Genomic DNA, 17098 nt, shown 5'->3' with positions numbered 1-17098 from the left:
ATTCATAAACTATAAAACAGCTGACCCAAATTCAGACAGTGTCTTTTCTAACTCCAAATCTAGCAGCTCGACCAGATCTATCAGTTAAAAAGATGAATTTTGTTGGGAGAAAGAATTTATACAAGAATGAATATCTAGTTTTAGTGTCCCTGACAGCTCAGAGATCTTTAGCAAAGCATGTCTTTAAGGCTAGTTCACTGTTTGCCCTACATAGCTCTTGCTTGTCTTTAAATGACCTGCCATTAAGTCTTCTCAGTAAGAGCTAAGCACTTAAAGGTCAGCACACAGCAGCAAGCATCAATTAGCATCGTCACACTTCAGTTTGCAGCTTATTTTTACACATCAGTTTTCATTTTGGTCTTTCTGTGTCCATTAACTTTCTAGAACAGGAGTGATGTGAAATCGCTTTCCTGTTTTCGTAGACATTGTTCCTGCAGGAGGAATTGTTATACTGTCTATAATGGATGTTTTCAGCATTGAGCTGAACATTTAACCATTTTTTTTTCGACAAGGCAAGATTCAAGTGAAAAAAAGTTTAATAGCAGCAAATTATTGTTCCAACAATATCATTAGAATGGCCTTATCTTTGTTTTGATTGCTTAAGTTGGCCTTTTGATGAAGGAACACTGAAATACTGTACCTACTAGACGGTATTGCCATAGTTTATATACTCACAGTAGATTATAGTGTAACAGTGGCTCATTTATTATTCGGTGTTCAAATAAATATATGAACTTTGTAAGTAAATGTTTTTTGTGCAAACTGATTGCATTGATTCATGTTTGTTTTATGTAATATATACAGTACAGATGTAGGCGATATGGTGGTGATGTGATTAGCTTTTCCGCCTTGGTTCAATTCCTGAAGTGCTACAGTATGTGTGGTGAGGTTGTGTGTTGGCCCCATGTTTGCATTGGTTTACTCTGGGTATGCCCTTTTCCTCCCAATGGTGTAAAGACATACTGGCAGGTTAAATGGGCTTTTGGGAAGGTTAGCCCTGGAGTGAGTGTGTGTGTTTGTGTGTGCTCTGCGATGGAGTGGTGTTCAATCCAGGGTATACAGTATGCTGCCTTGTGCCTATTGCTTGCAGGGAAAGGCTCCAGCTCCCCTGTTACCATGTATTGGATAAAGTCATTAGAAAATGGATGGATATATACTGTAATTATGTAATGATGTACTCACGAGTACACCAGTGACAAACAGTATGTGGAGTTGGACAGAAGAGTCAACTGGCTGCCTGAAATGTGTGGCTTATTAGAAATATCTAAATTACAGTGTTATTAATTTAACTTAAACATCTTTTACATTTATTCTGCTGATCTCGTTTCTGATTTAATGTTTCAATGCAATGGTAAACATAGAAAAAACACTTAGCAGCCTATTAAGAATATCCCAGATGCATATTTCCAACCCGCACATTGATATGACACCAGCACCTCATGGTCACAGTTACTTGTCCACCAAGGTGTTGTAGGGCAGGGACTTTCTGAAATGACATGGAAGGTCATATTGACAAAGGATGTGGTGATGCATGTGATGTTAAATAAAATCTGAAGCTTATATGTAGCTATATTTAAATGAACCGTGTAACCTTTTACTGCCTATGAGATGTACTGGCCTCATGTCATGGGTGCGGTCCTTTCTTGTGCCTCATGCATCCATAATCTTAACTCCAGGTTTCTGAGATCTTGACCAGGAACAAAAACCTTTTTGATAAAGGAGTGATAATAATCCATATTACAGTACTTGCAAAAGTATTAAAATGTAAATATTAGTAAAAAAGTGGAAGTGGACTGTAAAGTAAATTGGCTAAATAGTTCATCTGGAAGAAAGAAAAACTGTAGCACATCACACTGATCAACTCAGACAATTCTAATGAAGATTAAACAGCACTAGTATGATACTAAATGGTGCTTTGCGTACATGTTTAAGAAACGTAAGAGCTCATATATGCAAAAAATGAAATTGGATATATAGTTAAACGCTTCTCTGCTAGGCATTCTGATATCTGTCTGAATATTTGCATTTCAGTTGATGAAAATTGACGAAGAATTGACACAGTTGAGCTAGAAGAGAAATTTTATTATATTTTCTTAAAGTGGCTTGCAATATTTGTTTTTTCTCAAAATCATCATACATTGGGGGGGGGGTATTGAATAATGTTAAAATACTACTAGTAGAAAGTGCTGTAGGTTTACATTTGCAAGGTAAATGAAATAGATAGATAGATACTTTATTGATCCCGTGAGGGAAATTGCAGTGCAGCAGCAGCTTTACACAGACAACACAGCCACAGTGTAACGAATGATACAATAATAGTAATAGTACAATACATACAATACAATCAGTGCAGTGAGGGGAGCACTAAAAGAGTTACTCACAGTCTGGACACACATAGAGTGTAGAACGTAAAAAGTAGAACAGAACAGTACGCAGAAAAATCGTATCACACATATGAATATAAATATAGATATAGATATAAATATAAATGTATTGCATGGGTCCCTGGCACAAAAAACTGGGTATTGCACAAAAAACGGTTGTAAACGGGAAAAGAAAGAGAACAGATGTAGCAGTAGATGTGTAGATGCGTTCAGTCCAGAAACAGGTCACTGTCAATGTTGCCTCTGCCCAGACGCAAGGTGGATGGGTTGTACAATCTTATGGCAGAAGGCAAGAATGACCTCCTGTAGCGCTCCCTGTCACACCGTGGATGAATCAGTCTATTGCTGAATGTGCTCTTCATTTCTACAAGCCTGTCATAGAGGGGATGGGAGATGTTGTCCATGATGGCCTCTAGTTTGGACACCATTCTCCAAATTAAAGGCCATCATGAGCCTCCAAGAGCCACCAAGGTTGCAGAAATAGCAAAAATAAAATCCAGATTCTCAGTAGTTTATCATGGGATGTAGCATTGATAAGGCCAAAGGACATATTTTAACTAGGTTATAATGTTCTTTTTTAACAGCTTAAACTCTAAATTCGTAGCTTGTGACTGACATCTGGAAGGTCCACATTTTCATCCCAGCCATGTTTGTCAGGTTTTCTAGCTGGAGCACACTTAGCTCCATTCAGTGGTAGTAAGGTACCATTCTTATGCCTGCTCCAGGAAGCTGGCTGCATAGGCAAGTACTGTATATATTTTTCATCACATGGGAAAGTGAGTAAAATAGCATGTAGAATAAGAACTCAGTCAGCCATTTGAAATGTTCAGGTTATTGGAGGAGATCTGGGTTCACATTTGCCTTGGGAGGTTTTCTCAATCTTAATATTTGTTACTTCTCTCAATCTTAATGCTCGTTTAGTTCACTGGAAATTATCTGTGATGCTGGACAGTAGTGCAGGTACTCCAAGAAACGTTCTTGGAGAGTAGCACAACACTGTGGAATTCTGTGTTGAAAAAGGGCAAGAGCTAATTTCCCTATTTTATAGATAAAGTACATAATGCTCCACAGCTGAAACGTTGTGTTTTTTTTCTTCTCTTTTCAGTATGGAATAAACCTATTACTTGTTCCTTAGATACAGTATACATACACATTAGAAGCAAGATTGATTCCTGTATCGTTGCCTTGTAAATCATGAGATATTCTCGTATTTGCATGAACAGATTATTAACACTGCGCCATGAACTAGATTTCTGAACCTCCATACTAAAGAAAGGCATTTTTTAAATGTACAGTAGATGGTCTTCTATGATTGGTGTCTAAGTGTTCTTGAAATTAAGAACTATACCTTGAAGACATTCGTACTCATTTTAAAAAGATCACTATTTAACAGAACTCAGAAGTATTGTGCGATGATGTTAGGATTTGATCAGTCACAGGGGTGTTTAAAGCCAGCGGTGAACTTTTTTAAAAACAGCCACAAGAAGACATTAACTGTCCTTGCCCTGCTTGTGCCCCACTCCCAGAACACAGTAAAAGCCTTTGAAGAAATAAAAGTTTAATTCAGTAAGCATGAGGAATAATATCTGTTTTAGAATAGCTTAAGATCAGAAGATGTTATTTAAAGTCCGTATTTGTTAGAAACATAAGTTTAAACAAATTCTCCATTTCTAAGGAACAGGTTGCACATCACATACTGTAACAGCCATGTGGCAGACCTGAAAAACCGACAAAACTTTGTGAAAGTTTTTGCACATATAATTTAAAATGTAGAGAAATAAAGTGTTCTGAAATTGAATATTTCTTGTTCCAGCTGAGCTGCAATAGGATACAGTATAGGTAGCTTGTGTGAGATCAATTTAACAGAACATCAGTGTTAAATCACCTTTCAGCAGTTTCCTGAGTGACTACAATTATATAGATAAAAACGGAACTACAATTTGGCTGAAGGGGCATCCTAATTAGTTTCAAATGCAAAATTTCTCTGATATTTTGCCCTCACCTTTTATGTATCAGAAAATTCAGTTTTTTTTTTAGCTGAGTCTTGCTTGTGTCTCGTCTGTGGCAGAATTAAATGCTCTCATTAAGTGCAATTTAATTGGGGCAAGTTGTTTCGCTCTAAACCTATATGTGGTAAGCGTTCAGTAATCAGTTGTGTGCACTGCATAACAAAACTGCACAAAATTAAAAGTTAATGAACTGGGAGTCGGCTAATGGTCTCCGTTGGGGTAGTTTCTCTTTTCAGAAAGCCGACAGAAAAGAACAACGTAGTTTTAATTTGGACAGTCAATTCAGGGATACAGCAAGAAAGGTTACTCATGCATTAAATAAAACTATCAAACTCAAGATCAGAGGATATATTGGGGGAGGGGGTAGTGGAAGAGATGTAAGGAGCATCCACAATTGAATTGTGATGGGGAAATGCATGAATGGAGGTGCAGCTTCTATCTCGTTTCAAATGCAGTCCCGTAGAATTGCAATTATCTGAATCCCACTTATCAGACTTTTCCTCTTCTGCTAAGTGCCCTCCACTATCGTAATACAGAGATTCTGAAATCCTGTTGTCATGTTGTAAGCATTTGACATTTTCAAGGTTTTTTTCTCGCTGCCAATTTTTAGGTAAAGCAATCCACTTTACATCAATAAACCTCATGGTATTAACGTGAATATGCTGAAATACCGTAAGGAGCACTGTTCCCCAAATATAAACCATTTTAGTTATAAAAGTAGTTATTATGATGACCACATTTCAGGCTAATTTATATTTCATGACCGTAAGGAAAGAAATAGAATTTTAACACTGGCGCAAGTGCTCTTCAGTATTTAATGGCAGAAGTGCCCAAGTGGTGACAGTTTCATTCTCTCTTGCAGCTTTCCTTGGGAGTCTGATTTCACTTGAAGTTTGTGTAAAGAACTAAAATAATAAATAAGTTGGAGGCAGCTGCTTGGCGCTCTGTGGAGTGGAAACGCAGCAGGTTCTCTGCAGGACGAATGCTCCTGAAGCCCACTGACAGGCAGCTGCTTGCATGCTGAGGATACAGATGACTGAACTGGTGGGAGATCGGGGCAGCTGTAGCGAACACATTCAGTTGAAGCTCTTTCCATTAAGTCAGTGCGATATCCAGGCTGGCTCCTGAAGGCGATATACTGTACATGGTATAGCCGAACTGGGCCTCACCTTTCCTGTGCTGTAGGCTTCGCCTGGAGTCAGGCCGCACTCTGAAAATGCATACCACTGCGTTTCATTTGATGAAACTAGCTCTAGATAATGCGTTTTGCTAAATCAGGGACATATTGTTCTTATTTGTTTACAAATTGTACTTCAAAAATGACCTTTTTTTGACCAGAAATCAAGGAAGAAACAATAACAGCAAAACAAATCTGACAAGAGCAGATACAGAAATAAAGCTCTTTTCCTGTGTAGGAAAACCTGATGTTGAGACTACAGTAATTCAGATAGTGTGATGACATTATTTGAAAGTTTTACTTCTGTGCTTAGTGCATACATCTGATACCTAAAGTACAGTTAAATTTGAGCAAACCTTTTTGGTTCTGAAAAGCCCAATGTCTTTTCAATTAAAAACCCTTTTAGTTTTTGAACAGACATGTTAAAACTGTGTTATGCATGATATTACCAAAGTCTTCTGTAAGCCCAGTAAACATTTTGATTCACGGTGCCTGGAGTTGTCACTATTTTCTGCTGACGTACCTGAGGGCTTTTTAGCATTGTGCTTTTGAACTTGAACTTCAAGTTCCCCGCACCTGGGGAATTTTCTGAACCTATCAGAAGTTATTAAAATACATCTTTTAAACCAGCACGTATTTACCAAATTAATTGCACACCCCTGAAGATAGCAGTTATTTATAAGCTCAATTAAACATTACAATTCTCCAGTCAATTGAGTGACTCAGCCTTCAGTTCTCGTTCCATTATGCAGTCAGTGGCGAAGTGAGGGGGACATTATAATGCTCACTGAGAGAAATCTCTATGAAGGAATATGAATAATGAGTAGTAACAATGGCTGGCAGCTCTTAATACTGCAGAATCCTTCTAAGACGTTCTTTCAACGGTTTTGGGGACATGGGTGGGCCTTGTGACAGGAGAGACAAATGTTTGAGCCATTCTTTGTTTCCGTTCTTTCCTTTCCCAGGAGCGAAAGCTGTGTGCTCACCCCTTCCTTGAGATTTACCGGGGAGACCTGATTCACTACATGAGCCCTCTTGCTCGCCAGAGTGACTTCTATGTACCGGAGGTCAGAGACACTGAACGGAAACTGCAGGCTGATGAAGAGTCAGAGGACAGGCAAACAGACATCACAGGTAGGCATTGAACAGACTCCTCTCAGTACATCTGCAAGAGAGCATACTCTACAGCTTTCTTCTCATGACCTTCCCTTCATAGACTAGAAGTCTAGGAATCCTACCCTTTTGGTTCTAGAGCTTTAAACTCATCTTCCATATTTTCCCTTTGTTCTAGATTCTTTTTTTTTGTTCTGGTAATATTACAATACACTTGAACAAAAAATGAGAATGTGTTCCATAAGTAACAAATAGTATGAATAATGAGACTGTTTAAAAAAAAAACTGTAGAAATGAATGGAGTGCAATGCTTTTTTGGGAAACAGAGCACATATTTGGGAAAGCTTTGTTTAATTGTTGTTTAACATTTTGCTATGACCTATTGCCAAAATATCTATTATTAAATAACTGTTAAAATGATTACAAATATCTTTATTCTCATTATCATTATGGCTCTTCTACTGAGGAAGCTGAAATTTGAGATTGACATATCAAATCTTTGCTGCTTGCTGAGTTATGACAATGTTAATGTTGGTCAATTTGGATTAAGTTGCAGAGAGAATGGTATAATAAATTCAAACATGATATATGCAAAAATAATTCAAGGTTTTATGGTTTTCTGGAGTTAGTTTTATGCGGTGGTTCCAAATGGTGGACATCACCCGCAGCAACAGTTTCGTGAAGCCAAGGCCTGCTGTTCGTTGTTTTACGTTTCTCCGAGTTAAGATGGTGTACTGTTTGTTTTTGTTGTAGAAAAGGTGGATGTGAATCTCTTTCAAGGTAAGATGGAAATGCAAAACAGTGGTTTGGCTCCACATGAGAGAGCACTGCACTATGCTGTCTCATTGCCTTTCCCCTTGCCTGCCTGCCCACACAAGGAATCAACTTGTCAGATAACGAATGGACGATGATATGCACTGCTGCCCTCCTGTGCAAATCCGGCAGCCCTGGCTTCCCCCAAATTTCTAAACCTTTCAACGTACTGCATGTCTTACAGTAGTGTTTGATTTATTATGCTTATGCACGTAATTTACAGATCTTCGGTTTGTGAGCCTCGCTTTGCTTTTCAGGTGCAACTCAACCCTTGAAGTCTGGTAGACTTGTTCAGTGTCAACACAAAAATTGCCCCAAACTGCAACAAAGTAAAAACATTTGGAAACTTTATAATATACAGGGTGGTTATACTGTACATTCTTGCAGTCATTCCCTGAGAACAACCACACTTTAGTGGCTCTCCGTATCTCTTCAAGTGCTGTTTCTTCTCCACTGTCATTTGCATGCCCATGTCTGCATGTGTGTATACTGAGAATTTCCTGGAAATCGGATGAATAGTCACAGATAGATTCTTTTTGGAGGAGACCGTGAGACTCTATAAATACCCTGTGAATGTGGCATTCTTTTTCAGGCAGTATTGGTTTGTGTAGTATTGGTTAGGGTTGTAGCTGGAAGGTTGGGTGTTGAAATCCTGGGTGGAGTACAGCTGTTGCACAGGATATTTGAGGGAAGTGGTATGCTCAGATTGCTGCACTAACATGCCCTGTTGTATGTAGTATAGGTGTACTGGGTTACTCTGGATAAAAGAGTCAGTTAAGCAAAGTGATAATGATAGATATGTCTGATCTTCCTTATTCTAAAATGCAATATTTCTTATTCAAGAGCGTTCTTTGTAGAAATTCTGCCAGAGGAACCTTTTTTGATAAGAAAAACCTCATCTTATGTTGTCTCAGCCCAGGAGCTACCATCTTTGAACCCTATTTTAGTCCAGATTTTATACATTGTGAAACTTAAGGTTTTGTTGGTAATAAGGTTTCATCAAATGTGGTACGTTCTTTCTTGTTGGTGCTATGCAGGCTACAGATCACAACAAACACCTTTTTTCTTTAGAGTTATTAATAAGAAATGAGGAGTGAATAGTGAATTGCTATATGTTGCTTTGAGGGCAGGATTCATTTCAATCTATTGTGCAGCATTTCTGTTCTTCATTAAAAGAGGTTGTGTAAGGGTTATAGCTGTACCTGCCAGATAGAAGGCCAATAACACACTGCTGAGCTGGACGTGTGGCATGTTGATTACATATTGAAGACTATACAGAGGCTGAACAAAGACTTTTTGAAATGTATTTTTCCAGTTGCTACTCCCTCTATTGATTGCATCGATCTGTTGATAGATGAGGTTGTATAATTGCTCTGTCAGTTTGAGCATGTTCTTCAAAGTGCTAGCAGTCAAACAAGATGAATAGCCTTACCATTAAAAGAAAACAGAAAAAAAAACCCTGACGGGACTCTAGTAAAAAGGTCTTGAGTTAGGTAAGCGGAGATATTAACTTGTCACAATATAAATCATTTGAAAACTGAGCTGTGACACTGTATTAAGTGTGACTAGATGACTGGGCTAGAGTCACCCATTTGGAGAGTTATGAGTACAGCTGTGATATTATTCTATCTGAAGCCAGTGGGTAAGGGCATTTAGAAGGACATTCCTTGTTACACTGTGGAACACATTTCCTATCTCAGCAGTCAGTAGTGAGACTCCACAGGCTTCAGAAGATATTTACCTCACTGATTCCTTATGATCCCTGACATTTATTGGGATTTGTTACTTGAATTTTGACTCAGTTTTCCTCCCATTTAACATCAACTGATACATGTTTTATTCTTTGGTCCTGCTGGCTACATTGTCTTGGAAAACGAAAACTAGCAAGTCCTGTTTAAATATTATATTTATATTTTCAAGTTTCTTTGTAGTATAAATTCTTCAACCTTATTTTTAAAGACATAATCATCACGTCTGTAGAATGCTAAGAGCATCTGAAATATTTGGAAACATTTGTTTTGATTTCATCTGTGTAAAGTGCTTCCAGCACTGCAGTAAAATTAATACTAATTCGCTCTGGGAGATTATGCAGACTAATCCTGACTTATTACCTACGCCAGGTGCAGTTACAGGGCATGTTTCTGTAGTAATTCACTGTCTGATTAATAAACTGAGAATTCTTGAATTCTTGGTCTGTATGTTCTCCCCACATTCACACAGCGTTCTAGTTTTCTCCCGTAGTCGAAGGACATGCTTGTACAGTAGGTTAATTGGCCTCTGGTGAAAATTGGTCCGAGTGTGCATGTCTGTTCCCTCCAGGATGTATCCTGCCTTGAGCCCGTTGCTCGCTGGGTTAGACTTGAACTCCACCATGACACCGTACCAAATAAAGTGGCTGGAAAATGAATGGATGATAGTTTAGTACTGTACATGATGCCTCATGTGTAATTCTTTCAAAATGTCTAAGCCATTGATGGATTCAGGATCGGACTCATCTCACAGCAGCAGTCGTGGGTTATTAATGTCATTGTTAATTAATGTCAGATCTATCTGCTATACAGTCCAGTCCAATTTTTAAAAGCACCACATATTGTAAAGCAGATATCCTCCATTTCTGCGTACAGTGCTTTGCAAAAGTATTCACCCCTTTCCAATGATTTTCCACAACAGGTGATGTAAACAGAATTTGGAAAAATGTATTTTTTTAGATTATTCTTTGCAGTGTTAGCTAACACGTAGCTTTTTCATCCTTAAAGAAATATTTGGCTTGACCAGAATAACTGTTGATGGAAAAATAGTCAATTAAAAAAAAACTGTGTACATTTTTTGTCATTCATCAAGCTGGGATATGATTGGAAAAATGTATACTTTCGCAAGGCACTTGCAAAATATGACTTTTGCAAATGCAGTACTGTACTGTATATCTCATTCATCCTTTCATTTGATTAGAATGATCATAGATAAAAAAAACTCAGTGTTTGATGAAAATCCAGAGCTGAAACAAGAACCGGGGTGACAAAGACCTGGATTGAGAATTGCTGTCATATATAAAGGTTTACAATATAGTATTTTCCATTTATATTCAAACCTTCAAGATTGGTCAAATACCAAATATTTTTTTTCACTGTATGGAATTGCATGACTACTTCTTAAAGGCCTCAGGTTGCAGCTTGACTTATGCTTCAGTAAACAGAGCTTTTGTAGTTTCATGGCATGCTCTGGTGTCAGAATGTTATGAATTATGTGAATTAAAAAGTCACAGTGCTGTGCAGCCTCAAGACCTCATTTATGTCTGGACAGGACCATGTGATGTTTAGTTCAAGTCAAAATTGCTTTAGTTATAAACTTGTCACATCTGCCATAAATTCTATTTGTGGGGCTTAAGACTTAAATGCAGCTCACCATAGTGTGCATGCTGTAGGTATGAATCCTTAAGATCGAGCCAGAAGGCATAGGTTTCAAATTCTCTCCTTCCACAATGTTATTGTAGGATATTACTTTCAGGGAATTCTTGGGGTTTTTGTGAGTGTTTGTGTGGTTCTTGCCTTCCATTTGATGTTATTCAATAAGACACATGCTGGCCTGCTGGTCACCAAGTCTAGGGGCTGGAATGTTTCAAGTCTACAGATTGCTGTCCAACCCAGATAGTAAAACTCGGAGAACAATCCACATTGAGGCTTAGTCCATAGCTCTCAGCCTGCCCTGGAGTCTCACAGCAGCAATAGGCAGCCTTCTTAACTCTTACCTTACCTGAGCATGTACATGACAATTTTCTGCATTGGTAATACTGTATATCCTGGTAAAAGATGCCTCTGCAGAGGTACTGTATGATAGTCATTATTTTCATAGAAATAAGTAGCACCCACTAATTGAATGCTTATGGGGTGAAGTGAATTACTTAGATAATTAGAGTTCAGACAATTAGAGCTAAAGTACTGCAACTAATGGGAAGTTTTTAAAAATCAAATCTGTGCAAATCAAACTGCAAGATTGCTTACATGTATCAGCATAGGCTCATATTCTTGAAAATACATCATGTAATTCAAATTATTAAATGCTTTTAGCTTCTAAGTGTTTCAGTACCTTTCTCTTTCCCTTTAAGAACAAGACAATTTTTTTTACCGTCTTACTTTTTATTTATATTATACTTCAAAACTGGAACCATGCATAAATGCAATCACTGGACCAAACATTTACCAGACTGCCTTTACCAAATTGGGGGTACTAGCTATAGAATTTAATAATAGATTTTATATTGATGTAAAATGTAACTGATACTTTCTTTACGGGCCCTAAAATTACACAATTTACAAATTACCCATTTGGGTTTTTAGCGTCTCATTGTTTTGATCTCTTAATAATATTATTTTTAATTTCCCTCCTTAGCAGTGGTTTGGTAATTGTGATGAATTTATCTGCGAGGGGACATTCTGCATGTGGACAATGATTTGAAGTGACACCCCTTCAAGAAATGCAATTGGCAGAGAAACAAAATAAGTAATAATAATGCTAAGAATAAGAACAACAATAACAACAATAATAATAATAAGAATTTTAGAACATCAATTCAGATTGACAATTAAGTATCCTTTCAGTTGACTTTTTTATTTTATTCTTTTTTTAATGGTGACTCTCATCTCTGTGACTTATGTTGAGGGATATTGCTATTTCTCCTCAATGTGTTATGAGCTTTCTAACAAAGTGTCAAACGTAGTCAAGCAGAAGTGCTTGTTAAAGCCATACTGTTGACAAAAGAAGTGCTTTAACTCTCTATGTGTTGAACATATTTATGGTATTATAGAAAGTAGCAAGGGGCATGCTGTCCTTGGTGTCTTTACTTTTATAAACTCTCTGCCAGTAAGACAACATTTTCTCTCTTTGCAAGGTGAAGGGGGAGTGTTGTTTTGTGTTGCAGTGGGGACAGGGTGTTAAAATACTGCCCACAGGCAGACATGAAAGTGCTGTCTTTAAGGTCTGGATATCATTAAGAATTGTGCTCCAGAATGCAAAAATGCAGTTCAAGGCCTTTAATACTAATAATAAAATGGAGTAGTCACTGTTAATATTTAAAGTCTTGTTACTATATGTAGTCCTTGGTAGGCCTTTAAGGTGTGAATGCTAGCTCACCAGCTGTCTGTGGGAGCTTGCATTCTGTGTGCCCCGAGTCGCAGAAAAAAAACAACAAAAAGCACAAATGAAAAACAACCTCAACAACAAATGATCAGGTGCTGCCCTATCACAGAGCTTTTTAATCTGAATGGGCAAAAGCACCTGTCATAGTATTTATCAAGGAGCCACACTTCTTGCCTCGTATTTAAACATCTGTACTTCAGGATTCAAATTCAAGCCTGCCATCTGCTTGAGTGTGCCTTGCTATAATCTTCAGTCTTGCCTAATCTATTGCCTATTCTGGAGATTTTCCATTGAGTTTCATATGCAGTATACAGCCCAAATACATGGACTGACCGATCTACAAGTTTCTATTGAGCCGTGATCCCTTGACTATGACCTTAAACGCCATGTTCAGTAATTGAATGCCCTTGCAATTTATTTCCCATTCCAACTTATCTCATTTAAGTTGTGTTGTGCTAGAAAGTAGTAAAATAATCACATCTTTCTCCTTAAAGGACGTATTTACTCATTAAAAAATGCTTGTTAAAGATTTCATGCAGTGCATTGTGAGTTTTGTGCTTTGATGTTTTTAGTCTTGTTTTGAAGAAATGAGATTCATGATGTGTAAGGCTTTAATAAATATTAGAAAACCATGAACATTTCAAATATGAATGTTGGCTTCCTTTTTTCTTCATATTATAGATTTATTAATCCAAACAGCAGAATGAGGACTTACAGAAAACAACAACTTTGTGAGTGTTATTCTTTAATTAGGCTCTGAGAACCTTTCATTTCCACTCTTTTCCAGTGAGTTAAAATCACTGGGGGCACCCTTTACACCACCATTAAGGACAGTTTCTTGTATTATGAAGTGGTGTCTCAGTGCTGATATCTGCAATTGAGTGGCCACAGCATTTTTGTCTCCTCAGGTTAGCTAAGTGCACACATTTCTCTGGAGAATGCAGACTAGCATTACATTATATACAGTAGATAGTATTGTAACGGTCTCTTCATACACTACAGTCATCACAGACTGTGATAAACACCTGTTCTGGTAATTAAATTTGGACAGTAAACTTAAACACAAAGACCACCTCCAGCTCACCTAATACATACTGTACTGTACTTACATATGCAGAACAGTACAGAATGAGTAGCTAAGTGATGCAAGGATCTTATCCAACCTCTCCATGGAAGAAGCTTAAATATCATGGCAGGGTATGTACAGTAGCTTGTTCCAGACTCCTACAACCTTTTTCAGTGCATCCTGTCCTTGGTTTTAAAAGCACTTTCATTTTATTTCTCACTTGTGCCCTCCGGTTTGTATTTTCCCAATGACTCTGAAACACAAAATAGAGGACACAGTTAAACTTTCAGATAACAAAAAAAGATCAGCTGTTCTTACAGGATGTTCCTGGCTGAAGGATGATGTTCCTGTTGTGTATCACTTCATGTAACTCAGTGATCTTCACTCTTCATACTGGAGCTACAAGGTCTTTTGGTTTGTTCTTACTAGCTAGAGTCAATTATTAACTTATTTGGTCTTAAATACAACTAGTTCCTAGTTTTTAGTCCCTGAAATCCCTCTACAAATGCATTGCTGAGGCTTTTCAGGACCAGTAGTGAATATCAATGTGTGTGCTTCCAGTGTGTCTTTCCAGCCACTGTATAGGACCCAGTCTTCATAGTGAGGCCATTGTTCACCAGCCAAATGGGTTTGAGCATTAGAATGTACAGTATGTAAGTAAATTCATCCATTCCTACTCAAAAACTGCAAGCTTAATTAAGATATACAGTAAAATGTTGTGCCTGCCCTAGAGTTTCTGTTTATAGAGTACAGGTCAGTGAAGCTGCTTAGAGTCTGATCAATGCTTTTGTTCTTGTTATATAAGCAATAATTTAAAAAGCAGCTCACAGCACTGAAATGTGCTAGCAGTTCCATCAAAATATTTAGAATTCAGCACTAGCTCATCATCATCAAAGGCTCATGGATAAAGGTTTTCATATGATTCTGTAAAACATAGATGGAGTTTAAACTCTGTCATCTGTCTCACACAATGATGACCCAGTTTGTTTGTTTTTTCATGATTGTAAAGATTACAGTACGTAAGCTGCTAAATTGTTTTCCTCGTCTAATGCATGTATGTTTTTTAGTTGTTAACAGTTTCATGTTGTGTTAAATGTTTTATGTTTTGTGTTGTGTCTTGTACAGTATGTGCCTGCAATGCACATTTCCTGATAATATAAAGGAAGTGATTTATAAGTTACTTGCTATAAGCGAATAGCAAGTGAGTAAATTAGATATCTCTTTAATATTTAGAAAACATGTCTCTCTGACATCAAGGGAACAGCAGGATCTCTGCTCTCTAAACATACTGTATGCATGCTTTTTATTCTTCACATGAAGGTTGTACTCAGTACTCAGCATCTCTTTTACAAACACTTTACTAGTCAAACCCTAGATCTGGCAAATGTTTCTTTGCACATTAAAATCTATACTAATATTCTGATAAGAAATATAGTAAAACAGATTAAGCTTTGTGCACTTCAATAACTGATAATTAACTGACATGAGTATTTTTGTTATTGATTGGTTTGCTACAATATTTTGCTATAAAAATGCATGAAGAGTGTTTTTTTTTTTAACTAAGAGAGACTGGCAAGTTGATGTTGACCAAAGGACTCTGGAAGCTTTTAGAGATGGACTTTTAATTAGCATCATATTTTTCCCATAATCCCAGAGAATTTCTGCAGCATTGCAGACCGACTCTTCAGTGATTCTGAGCCCCCAGGGTTTTTCACTCTAGGATCAACATAGTTTAAGAGCAATGCTGTTAGCTTTGTATAGTTCAGAAGGCAGAGATAACAGAGACTGGCACAGTTGTCAACTAGAGCAGAGGTGGAACAATTCTTACAGCCAGGATTTGATAGTGACAGTTTTTTTTTCTGTTTCAGAAAAGTTTAGAAGATAGGGAAAATAATGTACAGATTAAAAGTAATACCAGTTTCTTGTAAAAATAAAAATTACTTTGTGATGTTTTTTTTTCTTTCCGTTTATGCTGTTTATGCTTTTTTCTGAATTGAATTTATCACACAACAGATCATACTCATGAAAAGAATGAGTAATGCTGCCTTTTCATTGAAAGAGATGTTTGTAACATATACTGGCAGTCTGGAGATTTAGGAAAGCAAATTAGATAATCTTGCTAATAGATCACAATATTTAATGAAAATATGTATTATGTAGGCACATCAAGATCAATTTTTCATCTCACTAGTCTATTTTTTCTCTAATAAATAGTCTTTTGGAATCTGTTCATCTTCATGTTATGTATCAAGAAGAAGATGCAGATTTTAGGGGCTGAATTGCAGAACACTCCTCCATCTTGCTTTGACAAGAACAAAAAAACAGTTTGGACAGACACTATGCCATACTAGCTTGAAATACTATACATAGAAACAACACAATCAGTGACAGCACATTTCTTTGCTTTCCTCTAAAAACACTATTAGCTGTAGTCCTGTTTTACCTTACCTCTGAAATAGGAAGAGGCTGGATTTATTGAACTTTGAAATTCCTTTCCAATTTGTCATATATTACTAAAAAGGAATTATCTGAGCTGAAACAACCTTCTAGTGCTACAGTAGCATTTGAATAGTTATTAGGGTTGGTATTGGATGGACAAATTGTCACTATTTTAGTGTACTACACGCCTGGAAAGTCTTGGTTAGAGCTGATAGAGATATGATGGAAAACAGCATTATTTTTTAGTATGATTGTGACTGCAACAGTATGTCGCAGCCTAATACATGAATCCTTATCTCATGTGCATCCTCTTGAAAATAGCTTAAAGGAGATTGGTTGCCAAATTGAGCCATTGCATTTTAATAGAGGCTGGAAAGCCTTTCATTAAAAAACAAACCTTCCCACTCTATCCTACACACTTGTATAGTAATGATGCAAGTAGCTTGAACAAAATCATGAAAATCATCTTAACTGTTGGGTTTCTGAGCTTTAAACCGTAATGAAATCATATCGTCTATTTTGTCAGTTTTTAAACTATTCAGTCTTGTGTAATGTTATGCCTTGGGGGTGGGAGAAATTGAATATGCAAACCAGCAGGTATTTTATTGTTATGTTTTCCTAAGCGTTGACTTAAGATTTACCATTGATATGCATGCCAGTACTACTGGTCAAAAATGTTACACTGAGCCCTTTGTGTAGCTTGAAATGGAATTACAGTACATCATATTGTATATGCAATGAACAGTTTATAAAGAGATGCGTAGATGGATAGCACAGCACTAATTCTTTAACCCTGTCTAAGCTGTCTCAGGTCTAGCAGCATATTAAGGTTTTGGAATCATTAATCCTTGTTTCTGTTTGCTTGAGATGATCAATCACTTGTGAGCAGACAGCACTTCAGCAGTAGTATTCCGAGGTGATCTCAGGCCATCTTCCAGATGATGATTGTCTAATCTTCTATTCA

At 37.2% G+C, this 17098-nt stretch overlaps 1 protein-coding gene across 2 annotated transcripts in view; it reads left to right on the top strand.

The window, feature by feature from the left end:
• The window catches only part of tex264b (testis expressed 264, ER-phagy receptor b), a 148124-nt gene that overhangs the window by 119153 nt on the left and 11873 nt on the right, over positions 1–17098 (top strand). The window contains exons 3-4 of one of the 2 annotated variants that reach the window (XM_088636399.1): positions 6536–6704; positions 7437–7463. In XM_088636399.1, the coding sequence (XP_088492525.1) occupies positions 6536–6704; positions 7437–7463 (196 nt within the window). The remainder of the gene's footprint in view (positions 1–6535; positions 6705–7436; positions 7464–17098) is intronic. The other variant, XM_088636400.1, reaches the window with a different exon arrangement.

This window comes from Lepisosteus platostomus, chromosome 6 (assembly GCF_059453375.1).
Source record: "Lepisosteus platostomus isolate fLepPlt1 chromosome 6, fLepPlt1.hap1, whole genome shotgun sequence".
Lineage (NCBI taxonomy): Eukaryota > Metazoa > Chordata > Actinopteri > Semionotiformes > Lepisosteidae > Lepisosteus > Lepisosteus platostomus.
The sequence above is the reverse complement of the archived record's forward strand: the minus strand, read 5'-3'. Positions and strand labels throughout refer to the sequence as shown.